Genomic DNA, 13,061 nt, shown 5'->3' with positions numbered 1-13,061 from the left:
GTGCCTGTGTGTGTGTGTGTGTGTACGTGTGTGTGCCTGTGTGTGAGTGTGTGTGTGTGTGTGTGTGTACGTGTGTGTGTGTGTGTGTGGGTGTGTACGTGTGTGTGTGTGTGTGTGGAAGCGTGGGATCAGTATGTGTGTCTGAGGGAGACCAAAAGCCTGTTTGCCTTTGTGTGTGTCTGTGGGGGGGGGGTGCTGTATCCCCCCCCCCCCCCCCCCCCCGCCTGTAGAGTTACAGCTGTGTGAGTGATGTTTATTTAGCGCAGAACCAACGACTCATCTAGCGGAGGAGGGGAGGAGGGGCAGGGACAGATGAGGGTTGTGGGGCGGGGGGGGGGGGGGGGGGGGGGCTGGTGGGGGGGCTGAGATGAATCCCCGCTGAAGCAGAGCAGGTGGGGGGAGTCGTCACATAGGGCTTTGCAGGGCATTGCAACATAGGTGAATAGGCACCATATTCTGGGGGGGGGGGGGTCAACAGCAACTACTGATATGACGCCTCCAGTGTGAGGAGCATGTAGAGCATGAGACAGAGTGAAACTGGGGGGGGGGGCACTGGCACCGAGTACCGAAGACTCTGTAAGGGCTTCGATCAGCATTGGGGTTTGGGGAGATTTCCACCAGTCACGCAAAACCAACAACGGCCCCCACTGCACACCATCTGACTCACTAACCTCCTGTGACCTCTGACCCCCTCCCAATCCTTCTCAGCGCCATCACTCTGGACAACGCGCTAGTGATCCTGTCCACCGTTGCCACGGACTCGGGCCGCTACTACGCCCAGGCCGTGAACGACAAGAACGGCGAGAACAAGACCAGCCAGCCCATCACTCTGACTGTGGAAAGTGAGTATTAACAGAAAACCACAAAAACCTCACTGTACGTGAGACACCGTCAACCGAAACATCAACAGGTGGCCGTACATGTGTACAAAAACAGGAGTTTGGAGCCCTCTAGTGGCCGTAATAGTTCTGCCTTCCAGTCACAAATAATGGGAGAAACGATGATTGGCCTTTAGCAAGCTTGTTAATCATTGGCAGGTTCTTATTGGTTGTTGGTTGTCATTGTGTTAAACCGAGCAGTTTTCGTGTGAGTCGATATCTTTGTACCCCCTGACCTGTGCCTGTCTCTGTCGGCTCCGTATAGACGTGGGGGGTCCAGCCGACCCCATTGCCCCCGTCATCATCATCCCTCCCAAGAACACCAGTGTGGTCACTGGGACAGCAGAGGTTACCATGGAGTGCGTGGCCAACGCCAGGTGGGTGATGTCACAGCTCGTGTTTGTGTGCGTGTAACATTTGTGTGACTATTTATGTCCAAGTAAGTGTTTAAATCTTTTCAGACTGTAAGTGTTAATCACATCTGTGTGCCTTTCTGTGTTCGTCTCCACGCCTGTGGGTGCTTTTCTGTCCTGCTGGGGACACACGTGTCTCATAGACGTCCCGACATGAAAGCAGTTTCTACCTCTCCTGAATTCAGGAGGTGATTCTTGAGAAGTTTAAGGTGGGGAGGAGGGCATAAGATGGGCCATAATTCACACAGAGGGACCAACCTTATCATTAGCCAATGATATTTTTGGAATTGGTGAGTGACAGGGGAGGGCAGCCAATCAGTTTTCAGCTGGTGCCCATGTAGCTCCGCCCATGAATACACCCTGTCTCGAGCTCTGATAGAGTGGGACCTGGAGTTTCTGCATTTAAAGTGAAAGCCTATAAAGATGGATGTGTGTGTATGTGCTCCCCCCCCCACCCCCCAGGCCTCTCACCAAGCTGAGCATCGTCTGGCGTAAGGACGGCGCCGTGCTCCACGCAGGCGTTAGCGATTTTGGCCGCCGGCTGACGGTGGCGGGCCCCGCCGTGAGCGACAGTGGCTTCTACGAGTGCGAGGCAGAGCTGCGCAGCAGCAGTGTGCCGTCCGTCAGTGCCGGTGCCTTCCTGCACGTGCTCGGTGCGTCCCTGACCTTTGAACTCATTGTCACCCTGTGACTCCCGAGGATAGCATGTTCGAGGCTTGGTTGAATTGTGTTGACCCAGCTCTCTGTCCCCATTTAACACCTGTCACCCCTCCCTTAACCCTGATCAGAGCCCCCCCAGTTTGTCAAGGAGCCAGAGAAGCACATCACTGCTGAGATGGAGAAGGTGGTGGATCTTCCGTGCCAGGCTCGAGGTCGGCAGGGGCGGGCGTTTGGGCCACAGGGCGTGAGGTTGTCTCTGCACTGGATCTTCAGTCTCCTTCTCCTACCAACCAGGTGTCCCTCAGCCTGACATCGTGTGGTACAAGGACGCCATTCCCATCAGCCCCGTGAAAACCCCCAGGTACCGTGTGCTGGTAGGAGGCAGCCTGCAGATCAACGGCCTGCTTCCTGACGACACTGGAATGTTCCAGTGCTTCGGCCGCAACGCCGCCGGGGAGATTCAGAGCAACACCTACCTCGCCGTCACCAGTACGGCCCCCGCCTCGCCTCCCCTCGCCTCCCCGCTCCCTGCCTCTGCTCCTCCTGTCAGAGTGATTAATGGCTTGCATGAAGAAGAGAGGGAGGCGAGCTTTATGACTGCCAGCTCGGCTGCGGTTTGGGATTCTCCACAAAGCCGCCGGCATCCCGGGAGATGCTGATCCGCTTTGATTCATTTCCAGCTGTGTCTCCCCTGCCTTACGTCTCTGTCTCTCACCTGTCCCGTCCGTGTGTGTCTCATGCAAACCTTCAGCATGACTTTGAATTAAATTTGGTCTGGTGAATTGGCTTTAAACCGTCGCTGAATGCTCTGCTCGGCGTCTGTAAATGGCTTGTCGATACTAATGTGCTGTTTATTCGTGTAAAGATTATCAGTAAAAATGTCATAATGCATTAATGCGGCTTCTTTATAAGTGTTTCGGCATCTCGGGCAAGTTTATTTAGTCGCTACGGGGAAATGTCTGTGGAGTGTTTTTATTGCACTTGTGTTTTTATTCGTCAGTGGCCCTGACTGTCAAGTGTACTGACCAATCAGAAAACACTCCCTAGTTTTTGTGACTTCATCTCCCCTCCTCTTAGGCATCGCCCCCAACATCACAGCCGGCCCATCAGACAGCACAGTCATCGACGGCATGCCGGTCTTCCTGCACTGTGAAACTTCTGGCGCCCCCCGGCCAGCCATCACCTGGCAGAATGGTGTGTTGAACTTTCCGGTGTCGTTGCCTGGCCAATAAGTAGCCTTTATCTGCGAAATAGCCAATCACAGCTGCCCCTGCCCATAATATCTATCAAATGGCAAGTCATGCCTAGCTCCGCCTCCTCTGACATCGCTTAGGTAACAATGAAAGATTATTTTGGTTTATTGGAATTTAATTTGATGCCACCACCTTGGAGTAAGAGCGCTGAGCTGACCCGGCCCCAGAGCAGTGAAGCAGGGACTTCTGGGTACTAAGGTGTATGGTGACAACACCCGCGCCCTCTTCTCCACCTCCCAGGTGAGCGGATCCTGGCCAGTGGCTCGGTCCAGCTGCCGCGTTTCACGCTCCTGGAGTCCGGAAGCCTCCTGATAAGCCCCGCCCACGTCGCGGATGCTGGCACCTACACCTGCATGGCGAGCAACTCGCGCGGCATCGACGAGGCCTCCGCCAATCTGCTGGTGTTGGGTGAGCCCCCCGTCTCCGCCACTCGCAGCTTACGTTCTGTTCTGTTGACTGATGGCTGTCTGGGCATTTAACTGGTCATCAGAGTTCTCGGGCTAGCATAGTCATCCGTGACCGTCTACATACAGCAAAAGGGTCAGTCTGGGTCACATGTACCTGTGTACTCACTGGGTGTAGGTCACCTGTAACTGTTCTTAAGTCTTTTGTACATCAGCCACATAAAGGCTTCTGGCTCCTTCTCCTCCTTTCGACCTCCAGCTCGAACCCGTATCACCAGTCCTCCTCAGGATCAGAGCGTCATCAAGGGAACTAAAGCTGTCATGACCTGTGGGGTGACCCATGACCCAACTGTCACCATCAAGTAAGCCTACGTTTCTCGCCTGTTCTAATGTTTGCCCCAATTTTTTCTATTTCCTGCCCACTTGTATGTTATGTCCCCTGTGTGTAGCTGTCTCATGCAACAATGTATATACCTCCCATCCATCCACCCATCCATCCCTCCATCCCTCCATCCATCCATTTTCCAAACGCAAATGCAGTAGAAGGTCATGGAGGGTCAGGAGCCTATCCCAAGGGTAAAGAACATCCTGGATAGGGGGCAGTGTGCGGCTCAGAGAAGGTCACAGGTTCAAAACCCTTGGTTGGCAGAGTGATGTCATCATTAGGACCTTGAGCAAGGCCCTTAACCCCTAATTGCCCCAGGGACTGTCTGACCCAGCTTCCTCTCAAAAGTTTGGATAAAACACTCTGCTAAATAAATGTAATGTAATGTAATGTAATGCCCTAGATGAGTTACCAGTCCATCATAGGGCTCCATGTAAACAGCTGTATCTTATATCCGCTCTCTCTTCGCTTATGTGACATTGCCTGTATCCTGCTGCCTCACTCGTCTCCTGTGTTTTCCTCCATCCGCTGGATTTTTATGTAGTCTGGCCTCCTCTCCTGTTTCACTGTCAGACAGCCCGCTATGCATCTTCCCAGCTGCGCAGCTTGAACAGCCGGGACCGCGGCGTCGCTTCAGACCCGCAGCTCTCCTCCGCCGCCTCTGCGGGTCAGAAGGGGGCGATGTAGCAAGAGCAGAGCGCTAATTAAACACGAGTAACGAGGGATATGCTGGCGGGGTGGACACGGCGGACGTGTGTAAACGCGTCGGCGTTTGTGCGTGCGCGACAGAAGGTGTCCGTTTGTGTGGGTGAGGGAGCTTCTCTGTTTGTGTTTCGTGCATATGTCTTTGAGTGTGTGTGTGTGTGTGTGTGTACGAGTGTGTGTGAGTGTGGAAGGCCCTTCCATGTTTCTGCATTTGCTTTTATAAGACAGACTCCGTGCAGGATAACAAACAGGATAATGTGACTCGGGGACGAGAGGATGGAATGGGGGACTTAATTTTGGGACGGGAGAAAAAAGGGGTGCAAGGAATGAGCTAGGAGGAGTCAAGACGAAGGAGGCATCCGCACAAGAGGAAGCTGGCAAGATATAAACAGGCATCGGGATTTCTGCTCGTGTGGTGCGGAGACGGGCATGGAGCACAGACCCATTCAGTATGACTGTGCCGTATGGTGACTGGGCTGGTGTGGTTCTGCGGCGCACGGCGCTGTACTGCGGCGTCTGCAGACACGTCGGCCTCCGGCTCCCCCGACTGAAGCTGCTCCTTATTTCTTATCTGCACGTTTACCTGGTTCTTTCATCCGAAACGGACTTTCATTCATATTCTACGCTCGCTGAGACCTCATCAACACCGGGATGCGGCGCTCATTTCTAACCATATATCACCTGCCAAGGTTTTAAACATCTGCAGTTACGTTTAGCGCTGCTAAAAGAATATATGAGCACACTGCCTGACTTTGGTGCACTATTCACCTACATACTGTATGTCTATATTGTATATTACTATTATTATATTATTGTACTTGGATTCAGTGATGGTTTCAACCCCAAAATCGCCTCAGGGATCGTCTGACCCAGATTTTTCAAAAAAAAAAAGTATATTGTTTTGAATAAAACCATCTGCTAATTAAATACAAAAAATACCAAAATAAATCCAGCCCCATCGTCTTATTGCATTTAACGCACGGCAGCACTGAGCGCCTCTGCATGTACCTGCCGCAGGTACGTGTGGGAGAAAGGGGGCACCCCCCTCAACATCGACTCCACCCCCCGCATTCGCCTGGAGCCGGTCGGCACGCTGCATATCTCCCAGACGTGGTCAGGTGACATCGGGACGTACACCTGCCGAGTGCTCTCCCTGGGGGGCAACGACTCACGCAGCGCCCACCTGCGAGTCAGGTCAGCCCCAGGGCCTCTTTGTGCGCCCCTGAACTGTCTTCATCCGTCTCTCTCCCATACAGACATGGCCGAGCTGAGGTACAAGCAATCAGAGCGGCTGCTTTGGGCCCGGCAGCCACCGGGGGGGAGGGGGGGGGGGTTCTCCATCTGATTAGCCTGTCAGAATGGGTAGAAAGATGACAACTAGATTCATCAAATTCCACCACCTCCCAGAAAAGGGTCCTGTACGTGAATTCTGCCCTTTTTTTCTAGCTAACATAAAAACACTTTTCAACAGCCACCAAGATCCCAGCCATAGCCGTACCGTGAAGTGATGGTCTTCTATTGTAAATCAAGCGTGCCGTACCTAACCCTAACCCTAACCCTAACCCCTACCCTTGTTGACATGGCCATCCTTACTCGCAGGGGGGGCGAAAGCGTGACTAAAACGAGCTGGTTTCATGTGATTGGTCAGAATGCAGAACGATACTGGTGTTCTGTGTCAATATGCACGGTTTATCTGAAGGGGAAAGGGCATATTCTATTCATCATTCAATATTAATAGTATCGCACATCGTGGTGCATTGACGCATTACCAATAACTCAGAACTTGAAAATCTCTAACCGTGAGAATTCAACATTTTAATTATAAAACAGCTTATTTATAAAACATAAAGCATTTTATGTACTTCAAAGCTTTATTTGTAATCTGAACACTTGCCCTTAAACAGTGTATGTAACCGGTTTATCTGCGCTGTGTGAATTTTCTGTGAATTGCAGACAGTGCTGCAATAGCAAATTAAAAAATTCAAAATAATCAAATTTTGTGCGATTACAGTAAAATCCCGGTCCCGGATATAGAGCGCACATACCCATCTGTAATAGCAAGTAAATTGTACTTAACACATTATAAAGTTATTTTTAAATTTACGTAAAGGGACAGGACATGCTACTCCTCCCAAAACGTGCAAAAAAGTAATACCGTGATATAATACCATCACCCCTCCCTCCCATCACCCCTCCCTCCCGTCCCCGCAGGCAGCTCCCCCATGCCCCAGAAAACCCGGTGGCCACGCTGAGCTCCTCTGAGAGGAGGGCCATCAACCTGACATGGGCCGTGCCGTTCGACGGGAACAGCCCTCTGATTCGCTACATACTGGAGGTGTCCGAGAACAGTGAGTGGCGGCCGTCGAGTTGGCTGGGAGACAAGGGGCTGGGAAAGACTGGAGGATAAACTGGGAATGCGGATGGGAACTGGTAACGACAGAGAAGGGTTAATGGTGGGAGAGGGGTGTGTGCGTATGGCCTGTAATCGGAAGGTCGCCAGTCCTGTGGTTGGCAAAGACATTTCAGGCCCTTAACAGGCATGTGGTAAAATATCTAGTTTGAACTTTCTTTAAAATTTGCCCCCCTTCCCCAGTAATTCATTTCTGGCTACAGGCATGGTTCTTAACCTAGGGACTGGCTGACGTACGTCGCTTTGGATAAAAGTCTGTAAAATAAGTTAAATGTAAAAATCCAGAGGGCTGGAAGTGCTTGGATTGAGAAGAATAAAGCTGGTCATAGTCTTAATATCTTTGGTTATCTCGACCAACTATGAGGTTGAGGTAGAGGCCCACAACATCCTTCTGTCTAATGCAGATGCACCGTGGACTGTGCTCCTGGCCAACATCGAGCCCGACTCCACCAGCGTGATCGTGGGCGGCCTGATCCCGGCCCGCTCCTACCAGTTCCGCCTCTGCGCCGTCAACGACGTGGGGAAGGGCCAGTTCAGCAGGGAGACGGAGCGGTGAGCGGCATTGCGAACCTGCTGCACGAGCCTGTCCTTCTGCCAGATGGGGAGCGAGTTAATCCCGCAGCATGCTAATGGTGTCCCCCAGATTCCGGCTAATGGGACGGGGGGGTGGAGTCTGATTGTAATGGAAATGAAGGACAACACACTATTTAAACTAATTAGTGTATAGTTATTTGGGGGACTAAAGAACATTTTAGTGGTCGGCTAAAACCCCTTAAAGCAACCCAAGCGATGGCTCAGGTACACACATTTTAGCTTGCTGACACACATGCACATATGCACGCACACACACACAGGTTTTGTAATTATATCTTTGTGGGGACTCTCCATTCATTTCTATGGCGAAAACATGACGACCTCAACCCCTACTCAGCCCTAACCTTAACCATAAGTAACCAAACAAAATATGAGAGTTTTGGTTTTCTTGCTTTTTTGATTTTATTCACAGATCTTTGAGGGGATGTGAAAAATGGTCCCCACAACGTCAAAAGAACAGATTTTTATCACATTGTGGGGGACATTTGGACATCACAATATAATATAAGCTTAGTCCACACACACACACACACATCAAAAGCCCAATGAGGTAAAGAGCATCTAATTCTGAACAGCAGGTTTCTCTTCCAGTGCGCCATCTTCATCCTTTAATCTAGACTGCACAATCAAATACCCCCCCCCCCCGCCAACATGGCAAATTTTATTGTCAGCAATCTGCGTGCCAAATTTAATCATAGGGCAACCTGCCCCCAGCAAATTTTATTATCTGGCCCATCCCCCGTTCATCAAATTTTATCAGGGAGGACCGCACCCCCCAACTGGCAAATTTTATTGAGGGCAGTGGCCCTTGGCTTTGTTTTGCTGTTGGAATTTGGACCTCAGGGGAAAATAGTTGTGCCCCCCCACCCCCACTCTAAACTCACCTCTGCTGCAGGTTATCTCTCCCGGAGGAGCCCCCCAGCGCACCCCCCCAGACGGTCATCGCCAGCGGCCGCACAAACCAGTCCATCATGATCCAGTGGCAGCCGCCCCCAGAGAACCACCAGAATGGCATCCTGCAGGGCTACATCATCCGGTGAGGGCCTTGCCCACCCCCCAGCCCCCGCACCCCTCATTAACCATGCAGAATCACTCATGCGCTCATGCAGTGCTTGTCTATCACACCTACGTGTCTTCTACGTGTCTCAAAACCATACATGTTGACCTTTGAAAGATCACACAAACAAATGCATACCAAGCACTCATGCTGTTACTGATGTCTCATAGTCACCCGAGCACAAACACGGTCCCACACAGTCCTACACATCTTCAACATGCACGACATCCTATAGCGAGCAGCAACATATGTCACATCAGACCGTTCATGTTGCAAATGTTTCCTTTCCTCCTGGGCACCCCCCTGTCGTCCTACCTGCTGCCTGTGGGCTCCCAGCTACTGCCTGGCCGGCCTCCCGGTGGGCTACCAGTTCAAGAACATCACCAACCACGAGCAGACCAACTTGCTGCTGGAGGACCTCATCATCTGGACCAACTATGAGATCGAGGTGGCGGCGTACAATGGGGCGGGGCTGGGCACTTACAGCCACAAGGTCACCGAGTGGACGCTGCAGGGAGGTGAGGGCGGAGCCACCATCCGGTGAAGCCAGTGTAGCCCCGCCCTTAGTTGACTTGAGTATTGAGCAATGGATGATAAGGATGTAACCCAAAAGCTTGGGTTGTACCTACAGGCCGCTGATCCGTCTCCCATTGCCCCCCACAGTGCCAACAGTGCCGCCCGGCAATGTCCAGGCTGAGGCTGCCAATTCCACGGCAATCCGCCTTACCTGGAGCGCCCCCAGTCCTCAGTTCATCAATGGCATCAACCAGGGGTACAAGGTGAGTAGAGTTGCATGATATATTGGTTAATGTCGTTATTGGCCAATATTTCTTTTAAATTATGACATCGCTAGTGGTCTGATGTGTCAGTCTTGGTCAATATTTCTGGCCAATATGAAAACTTTGTCAATTTTTCAAACTTAGTAGCACCCTCTCCTGGTCAACAAGTTTCACTGCCGGCATGAGTGGCTCATGGATTAGCTGGTTATCATTATCAGTAATATCCGACAAATGTATTGGTCATCGGTATTGGTCAAATTTTCCACATTGCTAAAGGTAGGATACACCTACAACTGTATATTACTGACTAAAGCACTTCCTAAGAGCGGAAGCATGTCGGAGCATTGGCTCATCTGTTGTCGTGTTTCCTCCTTCTCCTTGCATTCAGCTGTTGGCATGGGAACCGGGTCAGGAGGAGGAGGTTACCGTGGTGACGGTGAGGCCCAACTTCCAGGACACGGTCCACGTCGGCTACATCACCGGATTGAGGAAGTTCACAGAGTACTTCACCTCAGTGTTGTGCTTCACCACGCCAGGCGACGGGCCCCGGAGCCCCCCCCAGCGCCTGCGCACGCATGAGGACAGTAAGTGTGATAGATATCTCAGCCTTAAGTGAAAATGATTACTCAACAAGTAGCACATTCTGCTAGGAATGCAATGGTGTGAGTTTGATTCCCTTCCTCTTCTGTAGGTCACTGTGGATAAAAGTGTCAGATAAATCTTTGGCTCTTTCTGTTTGTGGCCCTTCAGGAGTTAATCATCTCTTATGAGATAAAGTCCCATGCTGGCTGACCAGCTGGGTCTCATTGCTAACGGTGAGGGGTCACATTATTTCATGCAACCTGTTGTCCTTCTGCAACCAGCCCCTGGTCCTGTGGGCCACCTGAGCTTCACGGAGATCCTGGACACGTCACTGAAGGTGAGCTGGAGAGATCCACATGAGAAGAATGGAATCCTCACAGGTGAGACGGCACCCAGGATCACGGCCTACGCGTGAGCTAGAGAAGGAGCCGTAGTGCTTCGCCGAGTCAGCTGACATTCAGTGTGTCATGTGACCATTGCATTAGTGTAAGTCATAATGCATTGCAGGGAAGTTCCGGTTTGTTCTGAAGCTTATCTATTCTCTCTGATTGGGTGTACATGTGACATGTGAGATGATCTTTATCCCATGACTCCTATCCCTCTTTGATCCTTAGGGTACCGCATCTCCTGGGAAGAGTATAACCGGACCAATACTAGGGTGACCCACTATCTGCCTAACGTGACCCACGAGTATCGCGTCACGGGTCTTACGGCCCTCACCACCTACACCATCCAAGTGGCTGCCATGACCTCCAAAGGCCAAGGCCAGCTTTCCTCCTCCACCATCTCCTCAGGCGTGCCCCCAGGTCAGAGTCCCTACCTCCTCAGTACACCTGCTGTTCTTACACACATTAAGTTAAACTGTTAATGATAGATCCTGCTGTCATGGATCGCCGAAAAATAATGTGCTGGGCTGCATTAGATATTCTGCTCAGCAGGGGGAGCTCTTGTTGAAGAATGCATATCTGTACCAACCTTTCCAAATTGGTTTGTTGTGATTTCATTTATATTCAGTGCACTAAATATGTAGAAGGCTTAAGATGCGTGTTAGGAATGGATTAGTGGACGGAGGTTCCAAAAACCAGAGGAGGCAAAGGAGTTCCAATACTATGAGAAACTTTCATTCTAACCTCAGAAAAATGTGTGAGAATGTATAATAATGAAAATAAAAACAGAGATAATCAATCAAGGCAGGTGATATTTTGGCAGGCCCTGCGTCGGAAGCAACCCCCCCAATTACCACACTCTTCTCTTATGTCACGGCCTCCACAGGGTCTATAGCAGTGTTTCTCAACCCAGTCCTCAGCGAACCCCAGCCAGTCCACGTTTTTGCTTCCTCTCAGCTCCCAGCGCACCTGTGCCAGCTATTCGGTGTTCCTGGTTGGCTGGGAGCTGGGAGGGAGCAAAAACGTGGACTGGCTGGGGTTCGCTGAGGACTGGGTTGAGAAACACTGGTCTATAGAGACTTTAGCCCCTCCCCCGGAGCAATTAACCCAAGAAACAATTGACATTCTCAATACAAAACATCCCATATTAGCAGTTCTAAAATATACTATTTCAAAATATAATTTTATTCAAATGTAGTCATAAAACGTACAAAAGACTGAAAATGTCAATTTTCATTATGCCATGTAATAAACCCCCCTAACAACTTGGTTTTACCCATCAGATTTTAAACACCCCCTTCACAGAAGTATAATGGTAGCATCCCACCAGGTTCACAAATACAACATGAAGAAAATGCTGTTCTGGCTGCCGTTGAGGTTCCTAGATTTAATCCCGCTCAATGATCAATGCAACGATCAACACAAGCCAAAACTGGAAATTATTGATAAAGCGTGAGAAAGAAGTTACACACGAAATCTAAAAACAAAGTAGGACTATCTTGGTCAGAGTTCATCTTACAAATAATTTTACTTAAGGTTGGCAGGAAAATTCCTAAGTTAAATTCCTAAGTTATCAGCAACTGTGTTGTGATTTTGTTTAATACATAATATTCATTTACTGACATAATATGTGGTCTCCCTTAACTATATTGTCTTGATCCAATCCCTGACAATGCATACTAGATGTGTTAGATCACATTGAGTCCACAATAGTGATACCTTCTTTAGATACTTCACTTCTAAATAGTGTGGATATTTTTGTACCTAATTTCTGTTTTCATGTGTGTCTCTCTGTCTGCCTGTCTGTCTGTCTGCCTGTCTGTCTGTCTGTCTGGCTCCCGCTCGCTCTCTTCCTGGCAGAACTGCCTGGCCCCCCCACCAACATGGCTATCTCCAACATCGGTCCCCGCTCCGTCACTCTGCAGTTCAAGCCGGGCTACGACGGGAAGACCTCCATCTCCCGGTGGCTGGTGGAAGCCCAGGTAAGGGGGTGGATTTGGGGTAAGGGAACCCGGCACCCAATTGGTCCTGCTGACCCATCTGTAATGTGTTGTGATGGGCGTCAGTCTGCTCTGTCTATCTACAGATTGCTGTGATTGGAGATCAGGAAGAGTGGGTCATGGTTCACCAGCTGCCCAATGAACCAGATGCCAGATCCCTGGAAGTACCTGGTCTAAACCCGTATACATTCTACAGGTAGTCATACTTTACTCATACTGTATCCATACTATATCCTAAACCACTACAAGTAATCATACAGTACTGTTCCCACACCGCATCCATACTATATCCTAAAGCTCCTGCAAGAAGTTATACCATACACATACTGCATCCATACTATATCCTAAACCACCTACAAGTAATCATACTGTACCCACACCGCATCCATACTATATCCTAAACCTCCTAGAAGTAGACATACTGTACCATACTACATCTGTGCAATATCATAAACCTTATAGCGACAGTCATAAGGTATTATTGGTAATAAACCTGTTTGTAGAATCTGATAATTTTCCATGGCACACCTTACTAGTTACTGCAACACACAGGTT

General features: G+C 50.1%; 1 protein-coding gene across 2 annotated transcripts in view; it reads left to right on the top strand.

Moving 5' to 3' along the window:
* Window positions 1–13,061, top strand: part of LOC111852845 (protein sidekick-2-like) — a 115,216-nt gene that overhangs the window by 78,851 nt on the left and 23,304 nt on the right. For both annotated transcript variants that reach the window (XM_023829153.2, XM_023829154.2), the window contains exons 5-23: window positions 709–842; window positions 1,144–1,255; window positions 1,754–1,944; window positions 2,080–2,163; window positions 2,246–2,440; window positions 3,029–3,145; window positions 3,445–3,612; window positions 3,868–3,970; window positions 5,716–5,892; window positions 6,910–7,046; window positions 7,513–7,660; window positions 8,598–8,738; window positions 9,096–9,277; window positions 9,423–9,538; window positions 9,927–10,122; window positions 10,402–10,500; window positions 10,735–10,926; window positions 12,367–12,488; window positions 12,593–12,702. In XM_023829153.2, the coding sequence (XP_023684921.2) occupies window positions 709–842; window positions 1,144–1,255; window positions 1,754–1,944; window positions 2,080–2,163; window positions 2,246–2,440; window positions 3,029–3,145; window positions 3,445–3,612; window positions 3,868–3,970; window positions 5,716–5,892; window positions 6,910–7,046; window positions 7,513–7,660; window positions 8,598–8,738; window positions 9,096–9,277; window positions 9,423–9,538; window positions 9,927–10,122; window positions 10,402–10,500; window positions 10,735–10,926; window positions 12,367–12,488; window positions 12,593–12,702 (2,724 nt within the window). The remainder of the gene's footprint in view (window positions 1–708; window positions 843–1,143; window positions 1,256–1,753; window positions 1,945–2,079; window positions 2,164–2,245; window positions 2,441–3,028; window positions 3,146–3,444; window positions 3,613–3,867; window positions 3,971–5,715; window positions 5,893–6,909; window positions 7,047–7,512; window positions 7,661–8,597; window positions 8,739–9,095; window positions 9,278–9,422; window positions 9,539–9,926; window positions 10,123–10,401; window positions 10,501–10,734; window positions 10,927–12,366; window positions 12,489–12,592; window positions 12,703–13,061) is intronic.

The sequence above is a fragment of the Paramormyrops kingsleyae genome, chromosome 22, assembly GCF_048594095.1.
Source record: "Paramormyrops kingsleyae isolate MSU_618 chromosome 22, PKINGS_0.4, whole genome shotgun sequence".
NCBI lineage: Eukaryota > Metazoa > Chordata > Actinopteri > Osteoglossiformes > Mormyridae > Paramormyrops > Paramormyrops kingsleyae.
This window is presented reverse-complemented; position numbering and strand designations above follow the sequence as displayed.